Source organism: Cydia strobilella, chromosome 20 (assembly GCF_947568885.1).
Source record: "Cydia strobilella chromosome 20, ilCydStro3.1, whole genome shotgun sequence".
In the NCBI taxonomy this organism is placed as follows: domain Eukaryota; kingdom Metazoa; phylum Arthropoda; class Insecta; order Lepidoptera; family Tortricidae; genus Cydia; species Cydia strobilella.
The window spans coordinates 3,692,969-3,711,773 of NC_086060.1; the positions used below are offsets into that span (position 1 = coordinate 3,692,969).

Genomic DNA, 18,805 nt, shown 5'->3' on the forward strand with positions numbered 1-18,805 from the left:
ATTTATACTTAACCACATAATAAGTTCGTAATAGTAAGCCACATAATAAGTATAGTATTATCATCAAATTATCATACAGAACGGCCACGCACCGCCCCGCCCCGATTCGAATTACCTCGCCCCGCGACAGCAGATTGACGGCCGTTTGCCGGCCGCTCAGTACTATTTTAAGCAACTTACTCACACTATGACGCATGACGCGTGTACAGACGTGCCGTTCACACATAGAAACGCGTGATTTTTGATGTATAACGTGTCCGCCCTGTGACTTAACCCTACTTGAGACAGCTAGTTTCAAATTTCTGATTTCTCTCTACTGCCCTATTAGATTTAACCTCTGTACATATTCAGCTCCCATATTGTAATGTTAATCGTCAGATATAGTTCCTAGTTAGTAAATCGCCGGCATGCCGACAATAGTTTTATGCAAGTTGGTCCAGAGTTTGATTGCCAATCGTCGACACAATGCGGTGGAATCACAACTATTCTGATTCGCAGCTGGATATGTAAGACGAGTATTCTTGAAGAAAAAATAACAGTCGGACTAAGCTACAGTTACTAAGAAAAGTCTGCATAGATTTTGACATGTTATTTAAATACGTCATAATTTTAATTTCATAGAAGTCTGACGCAGACGTTGCTATGATTATTGTAAGAATACTCTGTATTTTATTAAATAAATAAATAAATAATAATAATAATAATATTATAAATAAAGAAAGGTCTTGACAAAGAGGTGTACCTATATGCAACCTTCTTAATGTTGTATCCATGCCCTAAAATTATATCCCTTTGTAGTGACATCTAGTGATTTTGCATATTCGGAAGTCAACTTTACGCAAAAGTAGGCCCGGTTGTCTAGAATGAATTAACAGAAATCGCTATACCATCTTTACTTGATCTTTACTAACTTAAACTATATATCTAGTGTCCCCCAAAGAGTAGTATAATATGTGTCCCCCCATGTCATCATCTGTCAGGCAATGACATACTACCAAATAGCTGCTAGCTATTATGTGCAATGGTTATGATTAAACCATTATTTTATCACTTTATTAGTCATATCATATCAGTAACTTTTTATATACTTACTGCATCATTTGTGCATCATATCCAAATCATATTTTACATCCACGAGTAGGTGGGAAAGTCCGCCGACTTGAACAGAACAGTGTAAACATGTCGTTATATCTAAGCGTCATATTTTCATAGGAAATTGACGAACGAAACGAGCACTGTACTGTGTTGTGACAAGACATTTCATTATGACATTGCACTACAAGTTAAGTGGATTTGAAAAATTGTAGTTATTAATTAGACACACAAAATCATCAGTTTTTAAGATTAACGCGAAAAATGAAGAATTTCAGGCACTTCGCAAAATTGTATCCTATTGTATTTCAAATGAAAAATTACGCATCATATGGGCAATGTTTCCCGTTAGTATATCTTCACAAAGTACCTATATTTTGTATTAGAAGGCTTGGTGTAGAGCTAAAGGGTGATATTTGTCAGATAATTTATTGGGGCCTAGACTTACTACGCTATCTTTGCACAAACTTGGCAGTAAAAATGCATACATATCCCTATAAGTTCCATACATCACGTAGCACTATTGACATCTTTTGCAACCGTGAATCAGCAGGAAGAGCAGCGTTGCGGTTGCGGTGAAGCCTTTTCTGCCTTATGTTGCCAGGCGTTGTATATTACTTCGTAAATCATCACACCATCGCATAGTTCGTATGTTTGTACATGTGTTGTGATCGTCATGAATAAACATATTTTATCTTATCTTATCTTAAATGATTGAATTGAAGAAAGAGGACCTTGTGTTTTACTTCGGGCCTTACGGGCGAAACGAAGTGGGCCAGAACATTGGCGTCAAATCGCGTTGTGCGTAACCAATGCGAGCCAGTCGTGCAGTCTAACCCAACTAGGAACAAAAAACTTTTATAGGATGTTAACTCCATTTAAAGTTAATTTTTTAACATGCAGATACGTCTGCGAGCGATACTCCAAATTTAGAAAATTGATTTTAGTATGGGTTAGCACATTGTTACTGGTGAATTCTCAATGCAACTTGAGACTCCGGTGCCGTTAAAAAGATGTAATCGTCTTACGGTAGATGTCGCTTTACGCCACCCCAAAGGCGTTTATACATAAGGGAAGGAATGGAAAGATTTGCAAGGTTCTGGTAGGCTTCCGTAGCTCAATTGGTTAAGAGCAACGCACGAACTGCGGAGGTTGCGGGTTCAAATCCTGCCGGAAGTGTAACTTTTTCCATTTTTTCCTTTAATATAAAATCCATTTAAAGTTGTTTCTTCACAGCACCATTCTGGCCCCAGCTATCTGTGTTTATCCGGAAATATTCTATATCCTGCTTGCATTAATCTTTGAATTACGTCACTATCTATTCTATCCGATGCTGGCTTTATACTTTTCTTGTTGCAGAATGTCAAAACCTAACCATCTAATATGCTTCAAGCAGTGGACGGCTGAGATGGTGATGAACATTATAAGCAGTGCGATTAACCTGAAGTACTGCTATAAAGATACTCACTGCAAGAGAATGGTAAGAATTCTGTCATTCACCTCTATTGACCCATAATGAGGGCTATCGTTTTTTTGCTCACCAGTTGGCACCTCTGTTGATGGTGGTCCAAAAGACTAAAGAACAGCTGTCAGTCATTGAAGTGACAAGTGACATTTCGAACTATGGAAAAAACCACCATCTACACTAGCCTCCCTAGCGGCAAATTCATACGCGTTAGCCCTCATTTAACCAAGGGGACATAAAGCCATGCAGAAAAATTAGAAACAAACAATAAAAGAAATGGCGCGCCACGCAATACTTGCGACGAAATATGTGGCCATCGCTCGGGTTTTTACCTATCTCTCACTCTGAAAATATATTTCTGATTAAAATTTTGCTCCTCAGATCCTTCTGCTATATCACTAGCTATTTTATACTAAAATTATACTGCTATGGTAGTGGTATACAGGTTAACGATATAAAACTGAAAATAGATTAAAGTTAGACATGTTTTCGTGATTTTTAGGGTACCGTACCTCAAAAGGAAAAAACGGAACCCTTATAGGATCACTCGTGCGTCTGTCTGTCTGTCTGTCCGTCTGTCACAGCCTATGTTCTCCAAAACTACTGGACCAATTAAGTTGAAATTTGGTACACATATGTAAGTTTGTAACCCAAAGATGGACATGTAACGTAGACAAATTAATTTTAAACACGGGGGCCACTTTTGGGGGGTAAATGAGAAAATTAAAAAATAAAGTTTGTCAAACTATATCTTGTTACATATCAAATGAAAGAGCTCATTATGAGAATCTTAAATATATTTTTTATATAATTTTAGGACAAACAGTTTAGAAGTTATTCAAGAAAATAGGCAAAAAATGACCATTCCCCCCTCTTTATCTCCGAAACTACTGGGCCAAAAATTTTGAAAAAATACACAAAATAGATCTTTAGCTGTAGATCATCAGAAAACCTATTAGAAATGTGTAGTCAAGCGTGAGTCGGACTTAATTACTTAGTTTTTGATCCGACCCCTACGGGTTTTTTAAAGACATTTCGCATAAATAGTTATTTGTTATACAAGGATTCTATAGTTGAACCACGAGCGAAGCGAGTGGTTCTAAAATAGAATCCTAAGCGTAGCAAGTGTTTCAACACACGAGAAGTAAAATACATTTGCACCCGTGTGTAACACAAAACTTTTCACCTCACTATAGCGAGGAAAGTGCAACATCCACAGGCGTTAGATCATCTTCATCACTGAAATCACTCATTTTTTTACGATATTATAACAAAAAACTCTGGAAATTCTCTATTTTTACGTGAGAAATTTTAAGTAAAAATTTTGTTGACAATGTTGACATTTCTGACGTATGAAATGTCAATGATGCGTTTTGAAATTGCATCGACTCAACTTGTGCGTTCAGAATTATATTTAACATCATTATTAAAAAACAAACGTTTCTTATGGAACTTTAAGGTTTATGACATAAAAACATTAAATAAAATAAAACTATGAAAACGGATTATATCGCGTATATTGAATTTATAATACATCCCGACGTTTCGAACTCTTTACAGCGTTCGTGGTCAACGGGTGACTGAGGAAAAATTACAAAATGCAAAAATACCCACATACTAAAATAATGAACAATCATAGACTACAAACTTTAAGGCTGGTTGTACATGCAAAATCGGTTCATAAGGCTAGTTATACACTATAATTATTTTTCAAGTAAAGATATATATATATACGCGATAAAAAACTATGCCGGCTCCAACCCTACACCACGGACCCGAGAAGATTTAATTCCCTCCTAAATTGTAGGAGGGTATCCCAATATGGGACCGGCAACAAACTCGGCGGGACACATCTTTTCAAAACATCAGAATGTCCAGCATCATCCAACACTACGGTCTCACAGTCTATGTCTCGCTTGCTCCTTTATCAGGTGGACTACAGGATCCCAAGCTGGTGGTAGAGAAAAGCCATCTTCCCTATTAAAGTTTGGATATTTCTTAATCTCAATGGCCTCGCGCAGCATTCTGGGTATGTAACGCTTCTCCTTGGCAAGAATATAGGGAAGATGGCTTTTCTCTACCACCAGCTTGGGATCCTGTAGTCCACCTGATAAAGGAGCAAGCGAGACATAGACTGTGAGACCGTAGTGTTGGATGATGCTGGACATTCTGATGTTTTGAAAAGATGTGTCCCGCCGAGTTTGTTGCCGGTCCCATATTGGGATACCCTCCTACAATTTAGGAGGGAATTAAATCTTCTCGGGTCCGTGGTGTAGGGTTGGAGCCGGCATAGTTTTTTATCGCGTATATATATATATCTTTACTTGAAAAATAATTATAGTGTATAACTAGCCTTATGAACCGATTTTGCATGTACAACCAGCCTTAAAGTTTGTAGTCTATGATTGTTCATTATTTTAGTATGTGGGTATTTTTGCATTTTGTAATTTTTCCTCAGTCACCCGTTGACCACGAACGCTGTAAAGAGTTCGAAACGTCGGGATGTATTATAAATTCAATATACGCGATATAATCCGTTTTCATAGTTTTATTTCATGAGTAACTATCGCGGTAACCGAAGACAATATAACATTAAATAAAGCTAAATTTGGTATTTTTTATTAGATTCTCAAACCATTTTTTTAATGATAATTAATATCAAACGAATCATTATTATGAGCGTTTTACGTTTTGTTATCTGTCAAGCTACTTAAACACGCTCCATCCAAGGTCAAATTACTTTCCCCACTAGTGGATAAAATGCGTTTTTCCCCGCTTGTTTTAAAGGATAAAAGACAATTTTCCGAGATAGTGAGGGGAAAAATACATTGCTTAAATTGTGTAATGTACGGAACCCTTGGAATGCGAGTCCGACTCGCACTTGGCCGGTTTTTTCTATCAAGCCAACTTTAACCTTTTATGGTTTGGCTTGGAGTCTGCCCTCGCAAATATAGTCTTGTTTCCGAGTGAAATTTTCATGGCATTAGCCCTTGGTTAAACGTAAACGTGTGAGGTTGTACCTACCATCCTCAAACTGTACCACCTAATGTATTATGAAATGTTCATAATTTATGAACATGACTGCAATACAATAAAGAGTATGAATTCATAAAACCTGCAATTTTGCTCCGACCGGTAAGGTGGCAGACTCTCTTGTGTTCTTCTCTGTAGTAAAAGTATTGCGTTGCGAGACGGGTATCTTTTTACATGTAATGTTTTTGATGGGATTGTTATTGACATCTATTTTTATTTCTAAAATTCTCCAATACTGCAAAATATCCATGACATCTCCATCATTACAGCGTTATAGCTTCACAATCTTCACATCTTATATCTTTTTCCGACAGAATGTTCTCCAAGACTGCAAGATAATGGTCCTGCAGGAGGTGAACGAGCCCGTATTAAACATGGCGGTGTCGAAGGCCGCAACGTTACTGGGCGCGTATGATTGTAGCATTATTGACCACGTTATTTGGAACCAGGACTACAATGGCAGGTAAATGAAAAAATGAAAAATATATTTATTTTGCACACAAAGATGGGAATTTGCAGATGGAGTATACATGAGGTCCAGGTTGCGCGCATACAGCGGTACATTTATAACAGTATGAACAGGGGTCCCCAAACTAGGCATAGCCTGTATCTTGGGCGACCTGTTAGTGAATTAAAAACTAGATTGAAAAAAGTATGTCTAAAGATGAAGATAGGTGCTAATGCTACAAACCTTAGCTACTAAGGATTTACGTTGGTCAGTCTGTCAGTCAAGTCTCTTACGGCTAAGTGTCTATACCTATAGGTTAAATGTCTAATTATGTAACATAGAGTACCACTACATATGGACAGAAATTGAGGCTTATGGCCGCGATATTTAAAGCATTATACAATTTAGAGCAAATATTAGAAGATATGAGGTAGGTCAATGTGGAGAAGACCGTCATATAAAATTTTTGTTTGGGAAGTCCGTCACAGGACAAGAACTTTAGTATTTACATACATAGCACAGCCCACAGCACAGCAGCACAGGCCGCGATACAGGCCTAGCCTAGTGCGGAGACTCCTGGCACCTCCGAATGTCAAGTCAGTTATGCACCAACTCTTTTCAGTAACTTGTGGTATATGTACTACATTTGTGTTCTCTCTGTGCAATAAAAACATTTTTTTTATTTGTATATGTACTTCACTCACACACGAAAGGAAGAGCTTCGCTCCTTTTGCCTGATGTATCTGGTAGACGGTCTTTTCCACATTTATCTACGAGTACATAAATATTTTTATTCATGTCCGTTGTGAAATTATTTTATTATTTATTATTTTTTATTCATTACATTTCACAGCATAACAGTGATCCAAAGCACTGTGAAACCAATAGACATTTCATACACATAGTACACAAATCTAAATTAACATATAACAGAAGAAGGCCGTTCATTCCTCGTCTCGCAGAACCTCAAGCATTCATAACACACGTCCAACCATCCACTCGCAAACACATCACAGTTTGGTGCTGATTCGAGGAGCGAGTTTAGCAGGTGCAAGGCTTGAACAAGCGGTGATTTACGGCGGGACACAGTTCGTACTGGTGGCAGCGCTAACAAATGGCGACAACGCGGTCGAAACAGAACTCTAGTCGGTGAGGGAACATATAGACGCAGCAACTGAGCTACTAGTTCGGGGCAGTCAGAATCCCCACGTAAAATTCTACTGGCTAAAGTACATAGTCTGTAATTTCGCCTCACCTCAAGTGAGTTAAAACCTAATGTACCCTGCAAAAAATTTGTAGGGTATAAAAATGGGTAATATCCGTACATTTTTTTGTAGAGGGAGCGTAGAAACGCCTTTTGCACTCGCTCTAGCAGCAGGATATAGGTTGTTTCATAGGGGTTCCAAACAACACAAGCCGCTTCAATCAAAATGATTGCGCTGCTATCATAATCATTTATTTCCAGGCGGTTCTGTCTTCAACTGTATGTAACAGTCACGCTCCGCCATTTAAAGTTCCAGCTAAATTGAACATTCCATATAGCGTATAGCGTAAATATTGAACAACCAATTTCGCAAGGACCCAAGGATGATGGCTGTACAAACGCGGAGCGTGATGGTACCTAGAGCATGACAACAGATTCCTTCGACTTTGCTAATTTAAACGAGCTTTTGGTGATAATAGGGATCTCTATATATATATTATTTTGAATAAAAGTAGGACTAAAATGGGCATATTTTAGGAAGTCTATCTGCGATAATGTTCCCTGTTACTATTCTTCCAAAATTGTCATAACATACGCAAGTAAACTAATTTGAGAAGGTGGTGCTGCGCTGGTGCCCAGGTAGCATTTATACGTCATTATGACGTCCGTTACTTCATTATATCGTATAAATGACGTCATTATGACGTCGCTGACGTCACTTTGCTACCTGGGTGGCCTAGCGGTAAGAGCGTGTGACTTGTAATCTGGAGGTCGCGGGTTCAAACCACGGCTCGTACCGATGAGTTTTTCGGAACTTGTGTACGAAATATCATTTGATACTTATTTACCAGTCGCTTTTCGGTGAAGGAAAACATTGTGAGGAAACCGGACTAATTCCAACAAGGCCTAGTTTCCCCTCTGGGTTGGAAGGCCAGATGGCAGTCGCTTTCGTAAAAACTAGTGCCTACGTCAATTCTTGAGATTAGTTGCCAAGCGGACCCCAGGCTCCCATGAGCCGTGGCAAAATGCCGGGACAACGCGAGGAAGATGATGATGATGGCGATAGTCCAAATTATTAATTTTGGTGTGTTCCCTTCGTTACAAAACCTATGTTTTTTTAGTATTTTCTCATACATGGCGGACGCGATATTCGTGGCGACGTCCACGCATCACTGCATCCAACGCTTTGCAAACCAAGCAACAGTGCCGGTCATTTGCATGAGGTCCAGGACTCACGCCAGCATCCAAGCTCTTTCCACTATCATGGCTATTATTGTAAGTTTTCCATTTAGTTATACCTTTATTGGGCTGTAACCATGACATGTTAAGTTCACCTCAGCAGCTCGAACAAGCCTACTTTCTACAAGTGCGACTTTCCTCACTCCATGGAGTGAAACAAAGTAGCTTTTTAATTTAGTGAAGGCCATGAACTGCCACTTCATACTTCTATTACAAATATGCGTTTTTTTCTCTGTATTATTCTGTGTAATTCGAAATACATTTTAACCTTTAATATGTTCTCACTTCTGAGGTGAAAATTTTTATGTTCAACACGAGAGCAAAGTTATTTTACATCTCGTGTTTTTGAGTCCCTCGCTACGCTCAAGATTGTAACTTAGAATCACTCGCTTTGCTCGTGATTCAATTATAAAATCTTTCGCGTTCTCGGGATTCAAAATAAACACTCGCAACAAAAACCAACTTTCGTCTCTTGTTGCACAATCTATCTGATAACTGCAAAAGGAAAAAAGAGCGCGTGCAAAATTGAGCTTATAAAACCACTACTAGAAACTAAACTATGTATACTAAATAAGTTGTGTGTTATTAAGAACAACTGATTTCAGGAAGAATTTGGCGAGATGAGATGTCTAAACATCGGGTTCATAGGACCTCCACACCCTGTCTTAAACTCGTATCTGCTGCTCTGTCCTATGCTTGGAGCCAATATCAAGTTTTGCTGCTGCTGTCCAGTAAGTTATTTTTCATACTTCTTCTTATAACGCTGCGTCTTACCTAAGCGAACAACTCGCAAACGCGAAGCGAAGCGGCGCGGCGGGCCCACGGCGTTCGTGTTCCCAACGAGAAACACATTTAATACCTATGTGTTTAAACCGCGAAAGTTTTAAATGTTATAAACACATTTAATTTAATAAAGCCCATTACAGACGGAGCGATAATATATATTATCGGCAGATACGGCATCTGCCAATATCTTTTACGTACTATTTCACAGAGCCCACACACGAAGCTGTAATATCTTTTCGCAAGTCATCTGCAGATGTATCGGTCGGTATATTTCGTCTCTCTCACAAGAGAGCCAGGTGCACAGAGAGCGATATATATTTTGGTATCGTTGCTATTGGTGCTTAGCGACACTCGCAGATATCTGTCGGTATCTGCCGATAAGTATTATCGCTCCGTCTGTGACGAGCTTAAAACCCCCTTTATTTTTCACGGTTGTATCCTAAGGGAGGTAGATAACTCATGGCGGCTTTTTGCAGCCAATCATGCGCGACAGAAGCGATGCTCATGCAGTAGCTATACAGACGCACAACTGTCGCAATGCGGTCGCGCTGTTTTAATTCAGCATATTTCGCTTCTGCATCAATGAAAACGCGCGACCGTACCCATTGATTCAGCATTGCTGGCATAGGTAGGCACATCGCGACTGTATCGATGTCGGCCTAGCCAAGGTGACGATCGCTCGCGCTTCGCTATCAAATCGCTTTGTGTCTCTCTTTCACTCTTCCATATTAGTGTAACAGTGAAAGTTGCGTTTCGTTCGCTACGTAGCGAGCGATTGGCAGTTGCGATGCTTATGCAAACTAAGTATGATACTTTACGAGTTAGGTGCCTACACTAATAGCCGCATCGAAGGATTATCCAGATAGGACCTAGATTTTATATTTTTTTTACGATTACAGAAGTGTCCAGTAACCCCACTTCTCTACAAAGCGAGTAAAGAGCTCAAAGACACGACCCGCACCGATGTAAAGACATGTAAAGAAAAAAATGAAGTGTTACAAAGGACTGATGTCGTCATCGCCGGCCCTACTATTGAGAAAAAGGAGAAGATTCAATATTTTACCTTTAGTTTAAAAGTAGGTTATTCAAGTGTAGCATTAAGGAAAAATACATACACCTAAAAGTAGTGAAAAGTATTTCCGCAACTTGAAAGTGTAAGTAGATGGACGCTGTATGCGCGCCATACGTTTTATAGTAACTGGAATGTCAAAGGATCTGATGTATTCCAATTTGTCTCGCCCCATGTGACCGGAACTCTGATAGCCGTTTAAGAAGTGAAACACTCTTACGGTAGATGTCTCTAGGGTACCTCCCGCCTTAGCCCTTAATGGCAATTTTTTTTTAATATTCGCTGTCCCGGGTGTAGTCCGGTAGCTCACATCGCTGTGCATGGGCTGGTGATCCAGTGTCGCGAGTTATGGTGAAAAATATCGCCCGGCATGGTGAATTTTTCCACTTTTAATTTCTTTTAAGCTTTACCTTCTCGACGCCGTGTCAAGCACAAAAGCTGTTACTCGGACGCCACGCCACCGAAGTGTCAAAACTGAAATTGAACTTTATGCGAATGCACGTAGGTCTATGTTGCTCTGTGGTCTGTGACGGATTAATCGGTCTTTGGCGTTGGACCTACGCTCCCGATATATCCGTCATTGGCGTCCAAGAGGTTAATAGCATCGTGCAGACGTTTCTGCTTAATACAAAATTAATTGATGCCAAATGGCAGTTACCTTTACAACGCCAATATACCTATTTATATATAGTGGTTGGACTAAAAGAAAAGTTAATATAATGGTTTCAGGATATTCAAAACGGTTGTAACCCACACTGGATTTTCTTCCACTCTTGCCCCCGAGGAGCTGAAGTGATGGACAACCTCTTCTACCATGAAAACACACGGACATTTAAATGTTTTGAGAACATGCAGTTTATAGCAGCGGCTCTCATGGCGAATGGTGTCAAAGGACATATATTTTAGACTGCTTTGACATGTTGAGAATTTAAAACACTGTGATAGTAATTAATCAGAAAAATAGTAAGTGAACTGTGTTATAAGTAGTGATCAAAGTAATATATATTTTTTTATAAATTTCGAAATTATTTATAACTCATTTTATTATCTGACTGATCTGATCTATCATATATAATACTAGCGACCCGCTCCAGCTTCGCACGGGTGTAATGATGATGTATGATGTATATACCTTCCTCTTGAATCACTCTATCTATTAAAAAAACCGCATCAAAATCTGTTGCATAGTTTTACAGATCTAAGCATACATAGGGACAGTCTGACAGCAGGAAGCGACTTTGTTTTATACTATGTACTTAGTGATTTCTCATTACTGATGCATTGATGATGAAAAATGGGCATTTTCATTACGTTGGTTGATGATTGTCACGAAACCAAAATTTCATGACAAACATCACAAACTACTACTTAACAACTTTGGTGCCGCAATTAGTGTAACTTGTAACTTTAACTTAATGAAATAGATAACTCGTAACTAAGCATTATTTACATGTGGTCTTTCAACCCCATACCGCAGTGAAAGTGTTAAACACGACTTAAATGGGCTATTAATATGAAAGTTAAAATGAAAATGCCCATACAAAAGTTTGTAGTAAGTTCCTCTTGTTACTCGTAGTTCAATAAAGACAATAAAAATCAAGTTAAGATTAAGTTTTTTACTAAATTTACAATTATCTATTGAATTACTACAAAACTTATATTACTTTGTTATTTTTAGACATCTACAATTTATTTATTTATACACAATTGTCCAGTCAGCAGCAGAAGTTGCTAAGCGGTCCAGATCTTTATTGTTAAGAGAATAAGAGCGTGTCAAGGTAATTTTGAACACCTCGCCCGCTTAGCAACGTCTGCTGCTGACTGTCCCTTGTTCAAAATATGAATAAGCATTATCAACATACGCCAATCACTTTCCTAAGTTAATTCGCCGGATTCTTGTACTTCCCTCTCATAAATTTAGGTAATGTCACTACACCAGAACAGGGTACTTGCCCATAGTTCTCACACATACAAGCTCGCTCACAACCAACACCAAAGTTCGCCGGGTTATCCTTCTTCTCCGCAGCCACCGCCTCCGCTTCCAACACCTCCTTACTCTTCCCCACAGTATTCAATAAATGCTCTAAAACATCTTCCTTTGACTTATTATCAATATCTATCAAAACCTGCCGACCATCTTCAAAGTAACACTTAATGAACGGTGAAGGCGTCAGATTCTTCAACGTCGCGACCTGCACGTTTGGATTCTTGTACTGTATCTGAGGCAAATACCAGAACACGAAATCCTTTGCACCTGCGTTGTTCTGCCCTGCAATGTTATATGCGACGGAAAATATCTTGATTTTGTCTTTAAGCACGAGCTTTCCGGCGTTTAGATAGTTTAATGTGCGGCGTATCGGCGCTCTTCCTTTCATGAACGGCATTTTGTTAGTTTGTTTTAACTTTTTGATGCCTAATTTATTGTATTTTCTTTGGATTATCTAACCTCAAAATGTGGGATGTAGTGCAGAATATAAATATTAAATACTGTCACTGTCAATGTCAGGTCGCTCGCCGTTGCGTTTCGTTACTCCAAAATTAATTCGACAAGGAGCGGTATACAGATCTAAACAACTTGACTTATCGGCGAGATTTGTTGAGTTACAGTAAGCATGGAAACTATAGTGATTTGCAGAATTAGAACAAAATATTTACCCCCTTATTCATAAAACATTACAAGCGTGAATTAATTAAATTATGTTTTATCCCTTTCTTACAAACACGTAAGTCAGAATGACAGATAAAGACAAACGCTGCATAGCTAATTCAGACTTGTAATATACCTATGCGTTTAAAGGGCCCTCCACACTCATGCGCGAATCACGGCGCGAAGCCGCGAACGCGAGTGTGGAGGACCTTATGAATAACGCCATAATTGTGCACTTCATTTCTTATTTGAGTTTCAAGTAGGTAAAAAAATGTAAGTATGCCGGCTGTAAGAGTGCAACGCAAAAATTACTTAGCTTTAGATTCTCTTTACTTTGCGATGTCTACAGGAGTGACACGAACGAGTTATTTGCTGAACAAGAGTTGCAGCTCGATTTTTATTTATTGCCGTCAACATATTTGTATGCTGCCCAAATGATTTAATGGCTATATTTTTTGCAGATCCGTTTTAAAAATGGCTGATCATTTAATTACTCCCATTAACACTTATGTGTAGTCTGTGGTTTGAAAATGTGTTGTCTACCCCAAACTTTTTAATACACTTTTCGTCGGGTAGTCACATAAATCTCTGTTTTGACATTTTGCTGGGACGTCAGTTAGCCGCGACCACGACCAGTGAAACCTGTGTCGAAACGTAAATAAAGGTAACAAAATAAATTCGCGATAGACCCGATTGTAAATGTGATTTAATATGTAATCCATTTCTAATAAAAAGCTCACAAAACGCAAAACGACCGAACAAAAAAGCTTCCGATTTCATTTGAAACTTCACACTTGCATTTTTGTGGTTCGCTCAAAGGACTTTAAGGATTGCATGAACGCTTTTTGCACATACATCATGTTCGGTTTGGATTAAATTGTATTTTCAAATACGTTTGAAATATAAAATAGACTAACTTTCGTAGACTCCTCATTAGTAGTAAGTATTTCTATCACAATTTATTCTTACCCGAGCCAAAGATAGATATAACTCCGTAATAGATGGACATAGTCTAGGATAAAACGTGCCTCGAAAATCAAGAAAATTTGATTCTCGATCAGGTGGCGCCACCTTTGGCCTACTCTCGTATAGATGGCGTTGACGGTTTCGTTTGTTAATTAACAATTTTAACGCATATCAGTGAAAGAACATGGGTCAAAATCATATAAAAATAATTAATGCAGTAAAAAAATCATTTACCTATCCATATACTTATAAATAATTTTTTTGATAGGTATTTTTATTTTTTACAGAAGGACCCACCGGGAAACGCGATTCCTAAATTTAGCTATCTGCCTCTTTTCGCTTGAATATACAAGAGTGACAGAGATGTTAGATAACTAAATTTCGATTTTCTTATTTTGCGATGGACCCTCAGATTGTGGTAGTGGCGCCCCCTACGCAGAGTTTCGCGTAATATCCCTATCAATATGCGCCACCTAATTGGCACGTGGTCTGTGGAATTTTGTGGAATCAACACAGCTCCCATATTTACAAATATGAATGAATTCAAAGCATGTTAGCCGAATGCATAAACATAAAGAAGCATTTTTGCCGCTACTTCTATGTGAAAGTTTGAACAATTGGACTCATAAATCATAAATATAGTTTTGTGTTTGTTTTTATTAGTTTTTCGTACCCAAAGGGTAAAAACGGGACCCTATTACTAAGACTCCACTGTCCGTGTGTCTGTCTGTCACCAGGCTGTATCTCATGAACCGTGATAGCTAGCTAGACAGTTGAAATTTTCACAGGTTATTGTATTTCTGTTGCCGCTATAACAACAAAGACTAAAAAGTACGGAACCCTTGGTGGGCGATTCCGACAGGCACTTGTTATTTATTTACATAAAAGTTATCTGTCAATAGCAGTTATTTATTACAAACGTATCAAGTGTCACTTTGCAATAACAAAGTGTGGTGGTCTCAATCAACGTCGAAAAGCTATGAAAACATGATGTTTGTTGTGGCATTCCCACACTTTTTCAGACACTTTTTTTAATACTATGAGTAATTTATTTAATTAAGGTTATGCGTCTTTTCTTTGGACAGTAAAAGCATACATATACATAGGATTATTTCGTACTGAGGCACTATCTAGAGATGGTCTCCGGACAATTTGAGCATTAAGGCCATATCGGCCATATGAAATTCATACTTGGTTTCCATGGAAACATTCATTTTAACCTTTTGAACGTCAAGAACACCTAAAGGTGTCGTAACTATATGTAACTAGAACCTGCCCGGGGTCCCTTTGTTTGACATAGGTAATTATTGAAAGTCATAATGTAATGATTGTCATATTATAATTTTTTTTATACTACGTCGGTGGCAAACAAGCATACGGCCCGCCTGATGTTAAGCAGTCTCCGTAGCCTATGTACGACTGCAACTCCAGAGGAGTTACATGCGCGTTGCCGACCCTAACACTCCTCTCCCTCGAGCTCTGGCAACCTTACTCACCGGCAGGAACACAACACTATAAGTAGGGACACAACATCATTAGTCATAATTCTGAAACTGAAACCGTTAACTTTTCAGGAGTTTCCTCAGGTTATCCTATAGATAGGTTAGGTTAGGTTTGTTGTCAATTCTGAAAAGTTACGCGTTTCTGAGAAAAACCAAATTATGACTAACGAAAATGTGGACAAACTTATGATGAAATAAAACAGGGGTCGGCAACCGGCGGCCCGCGGGCCGCATGCGGCCCGCGAACCCCTCGCTTGCGGCCCGCGAGCCTCCGGGTTACATCAGTCCTACGTCACTAAAGTGATCGAGTGAAAAAGAAAAGTCTTTCATTTCAATTTAATTATTTGAAGTTGGGTTGGGTTATCACAAGATCTACTTTAAATGTGCCGATCACTCAATATGCACAGACGTGCCAATATGAGTATCTGCCTATCGCAATGTAAAAGCGCGCGAAGCACGCTGAATGTCGGGTTTCGTCCGACCTTTAAGTGTGGAGGGTTCGCTGGATGTCGGGCTTCGCCCGACCTTTAAGGGCGCCCTGTATGTAAAAGCAGGCGCAGGCGCCCTGCATGTAAAAGCGCGCATCGCTGAATGCCGGGCTTCGCCCGACTTTTAAGTGTGAGGGGCGCCGCAGGCGGCCTGTATGTAAGAGCGCGCGAAGGGCGCTGAATAACTGTGAGGAACGCCGCAGGCGCCCTGCATGTAAGAGCGCGCCAAGCACGATGAATGTCGGGCTTCGCCCAACATTTAAGTGTAAGGAGCGCCGCAGGCGCCCTGCATGTAAGAGCGCGCTTTCGCGCGCTGAATAACTGTGAGAGGCGCCGCAGGCGCCCTGCATGTAAGCGCGCGCTGAATAACTGTAAGGGACGCCGCAGGCGCCCTGCATGTAAGAGCGCGCCAAGCGCGCTGAATGTCGGGTTTCGCCCGACCTTTAAGTGTGGAGGGTTCGCTGGATGTCGGGCTTTGCCCGACCTTTAAGGGCGCCCTGTATGTAAAAGCAGGCGCAGGCGCCCTGCATGTAAAAGCGCGCATCGCTGAATGCCGGGCTTCGCCCGACTTTTAAGTGTGAGGGACGCCGCAGGCGCCCTGTATGTAAGAGCGCGCGAAGGGCGCTGAATAACTGTGAGGAACGCCGCAGGCGCCCTGCATGTAAGAGCGCGCTTTCGCGCGCTGAATAACTGTGAGAGGCGCCGCAGGCGCCCTGCATGTAAGCGCGCGCTGAATAACTGTAAGGGACGCCGCAGGCGTCCTGCATGTAAGAGCACGCCAAGCGCGATGAATGTCGGGCTTCGCCCAACATTTAAGTGTATGGAGCGCCGCAGGCGCCCTGCATGTAAGAGCGCGCTTTCGCGCGCTGAATAACTGTGAGAGGAGCCGCAGGCGCCCTGCATGTAAGCGCGCGCTGAATAACTGTAAGGGACGCCGCAGGCGCCCTGCATGTAAGAGCGCGCCAAGCGCGCTGAATGTCGGGTTTCGCCCGACCTTTAAGTGTGGAGGGTTCGCTGGATGTCGGGCTTTGCCCGACCTTTAAGGGCGCCCTGTATGTAAAAGCAGGCGCAGGCGCCCTGCATGTAAAAGCGCGCATCGCTGACTTTTTAGTGTGAGGGACGCCGCAGGCGCCCTGTATGTAAGAGCGCGCGAAGGGCGCTGAATAACTGTGAGGAACGCCGCAGGCGCCCTGCATGTAAGAGCGCGCTTTCGCGCGCTGAATAACTGTGAGGGACGCCGCAGGCGCCCTGCATGTAAGCGCGCGCTGAATAACTGTGAGGGACGCCGCAGGCGCCCTGCATGTAAGAGCGCGCCAAGCGCGATGAATGTCCGGCTCCGCCTGACCTTTAAGTGTATATGTAAGAGCGCGCGAATGGCGCTGAATAACTGTGAGGGATGCCGCAGGCGCCCTGCATGTAAGAGCGCGCGAAGCGCGCTGAATAACTGTGAGGGACGCCGCAGGAGCCCTGCATGTAAGACGATGAGGGGCGCCCTGTATCTAGTATAGTATTATATAATCTGTGCCTGTATGTAAGAACTCGCGAAGCGCGATCTGAATTTCGGCACTCTTTTGCATAAACATGTATATTAAAAGAAGTCCTTTTTGACAAATGACAATGTAGTACCTTTTGTCTAATAAATTCACGAATTATTAACAGTGTGCGGCCCGCTGTAGTTTTGCTAACCGCTATGTGGCCCTTGGCTGCTAAAAGGTTGCCGACCCCTGAAATAAAACTATGAGTAACTGTCGCGGTAACTTCGGTTACAATATTAAATACAGGGAAACAATAGAGATCCAGTCGTGCCCACTGCGCCATGGACACCTATAGGTGTTATGGCGTACGCTGTCAAAGTAACCTTCACACTTTCAAGTAAGGTTTACATTAACTCAATTGCGCCCGGGACCTTTGGCGTGTCAGTGACGTTTTTATTTATAACGTAAAGCGTTCAAAGGGTTAAATTCACAGTTTTTTGACCTTAAAATAGTTCAACAGAACTCAGTTCACGGACGCTTCGCTATAGTCACAGTAGCAACAGCAATTGCAATTGGAATCAACAAGAATCAAAGAAAATTTCTTAGTTGTGTTATAGAAATTGAACAAAAATTGAAATTCGTTTATTGTTTTATAGATATAGATGCTGTGTATTTTTAGTAGTGATGGTACATATAAAATACAAATAGGAAGCTAAAAACAGACGTAATATAGGTATAATAATAAGATAAAATAAACTACAATAAAGCTTCTTTTCATGCTTTAAGATATATCCATACTTCCATACTATATTAATATTATAAATGCGAAAGTCTGTCTGTCTGTCTGTCTGCCTCTTCACGCTTAAACCGCTGAACCGATTTAGTTGAAATTTGGTATACAGATAGTTTGAGTCCCGGGGAAGGACATAGGATACTTTTAATCCCAGAACTCACCCCTCAAGGGGGTGAAAAGGGGGGTAGAAATTTGTATGGGGAATCAATAACCGCTGAACCGATTTAGATGAAACTTGGTATGGGGATAGTTTGAGCTGTGGGAAATGATATAGAATAACTTTTATCCCCGAAATCATCCCTTAAGGGTGTAAAAAATGGGGTGGAAATGTATAGTGTGGACCAATTTGGGGGTGAAAAAGGATGGATTAAAAAGCAGATTTGTTTAAGAATTAAGGTACCCAAATTACTAATTCCACGCAGACGAAGTCGCGGGCAAAAGCTAGTATAATATAATTTAATAATAAAAGATAGTAAAATCTTGTATGTACTAATATGTATTAGTTTATCTTTTGTATATCATATAAGTATTAGTATTTAATCATAATTTTGTTAGTTTACTTTATTATGTTTATATATATATATATATATATATATAT

At 40.3% G+C, this 18,805-nt stretch overlaps 2 protein-coding genes across 2 annotated transcripts; one reads left to right on the plus strand and one right to left on the minus strand.

The window, feature by feature from the left end:
* Nucleotides 1-1,298: 1,298 nt before the first annotated feature.
* LOC134750651 (ornithine transcarbamylase, mitochondrial-like) lies at nucleotides 1,299-11,262 on the plus strand. The gene is made up of 7 exons (XM_063685874.1): nucleotides 1,299-1,439; nucleotides 2,452-2,572; nucleotides 5,905-6,053; nucleotides 8,364-8,517; nucleotides 9,087-9,212; nucleotides 10,167-10,343; nucleotides 11,066-11,262. Exons 1-7 carry the CDS (start codon nucleotides 1,357-1,359, stop codon nucleotides 11,240-11,242), a joined length of 987 nt encoding a protein of 328 aa, XP_063541944.1. The 5' UTR covers nucleotides 1,299-1,356; the 3' UTR covers nucleotides 11,243-11,262.
* A 675-nt stretch (nucleotides 11,263-11,937) lies between these two features.
* On the minus strand, nucleotides 11,938-12,821 carry LOC134750722 (small ribosomal subunit protein mS25). The gene has a single exon (XM_063685961.1). The coding sequence runs from the start codon at nucleotides 12,718-12,720 to the stop codon at nucleotides 12,217-12,219; it is 504 nt and encodes a 167-aa protein (XP_063542031.1). The 5' UTR covers nucleotides 12,721-12,821; the 3' UTR covers nucleotides 11,938-12,216.
* Between the last annotated feature and the right edge of the window lie 5,984 nt (nucleotides 12,822-18,805).

What these genes read in the sequence shown, in the direction of transcription:
- LOC134750651 (XM_063685874.1), top strand. Translation starts at nt 1,357, where the DNA reads ATGAAGAATTTCAGGCACTTCGCAAAATTGTATCCTATTGTATTTCAA. An exon ending in ATACTCACTGCAAGAGAATG is followed by an intron (nt 2,573 to 5,904) that starts GTAAGAATTCTG and finishes TTTTTCCGACAG; the next exon opens with AATGTTCTCCAAGACTGCAA. An exon ending in ATTTTACCTTTAGTTTAAAA is followed by an intron (nt 10,344 to 11,065) that starts GTAGGTTATTCA and finishes TAATGGTTTCAG; the next exon opens with GATATTCAAAACGGTTGTAA.
- LOC134750722 (XM_063685961.1), bottom strand. Translation starts at nt 12,720, where the DNA reads ATGCCGTTCATGAAAGGAAGAGCGCCGATACGCCGCACATTAAACTAT.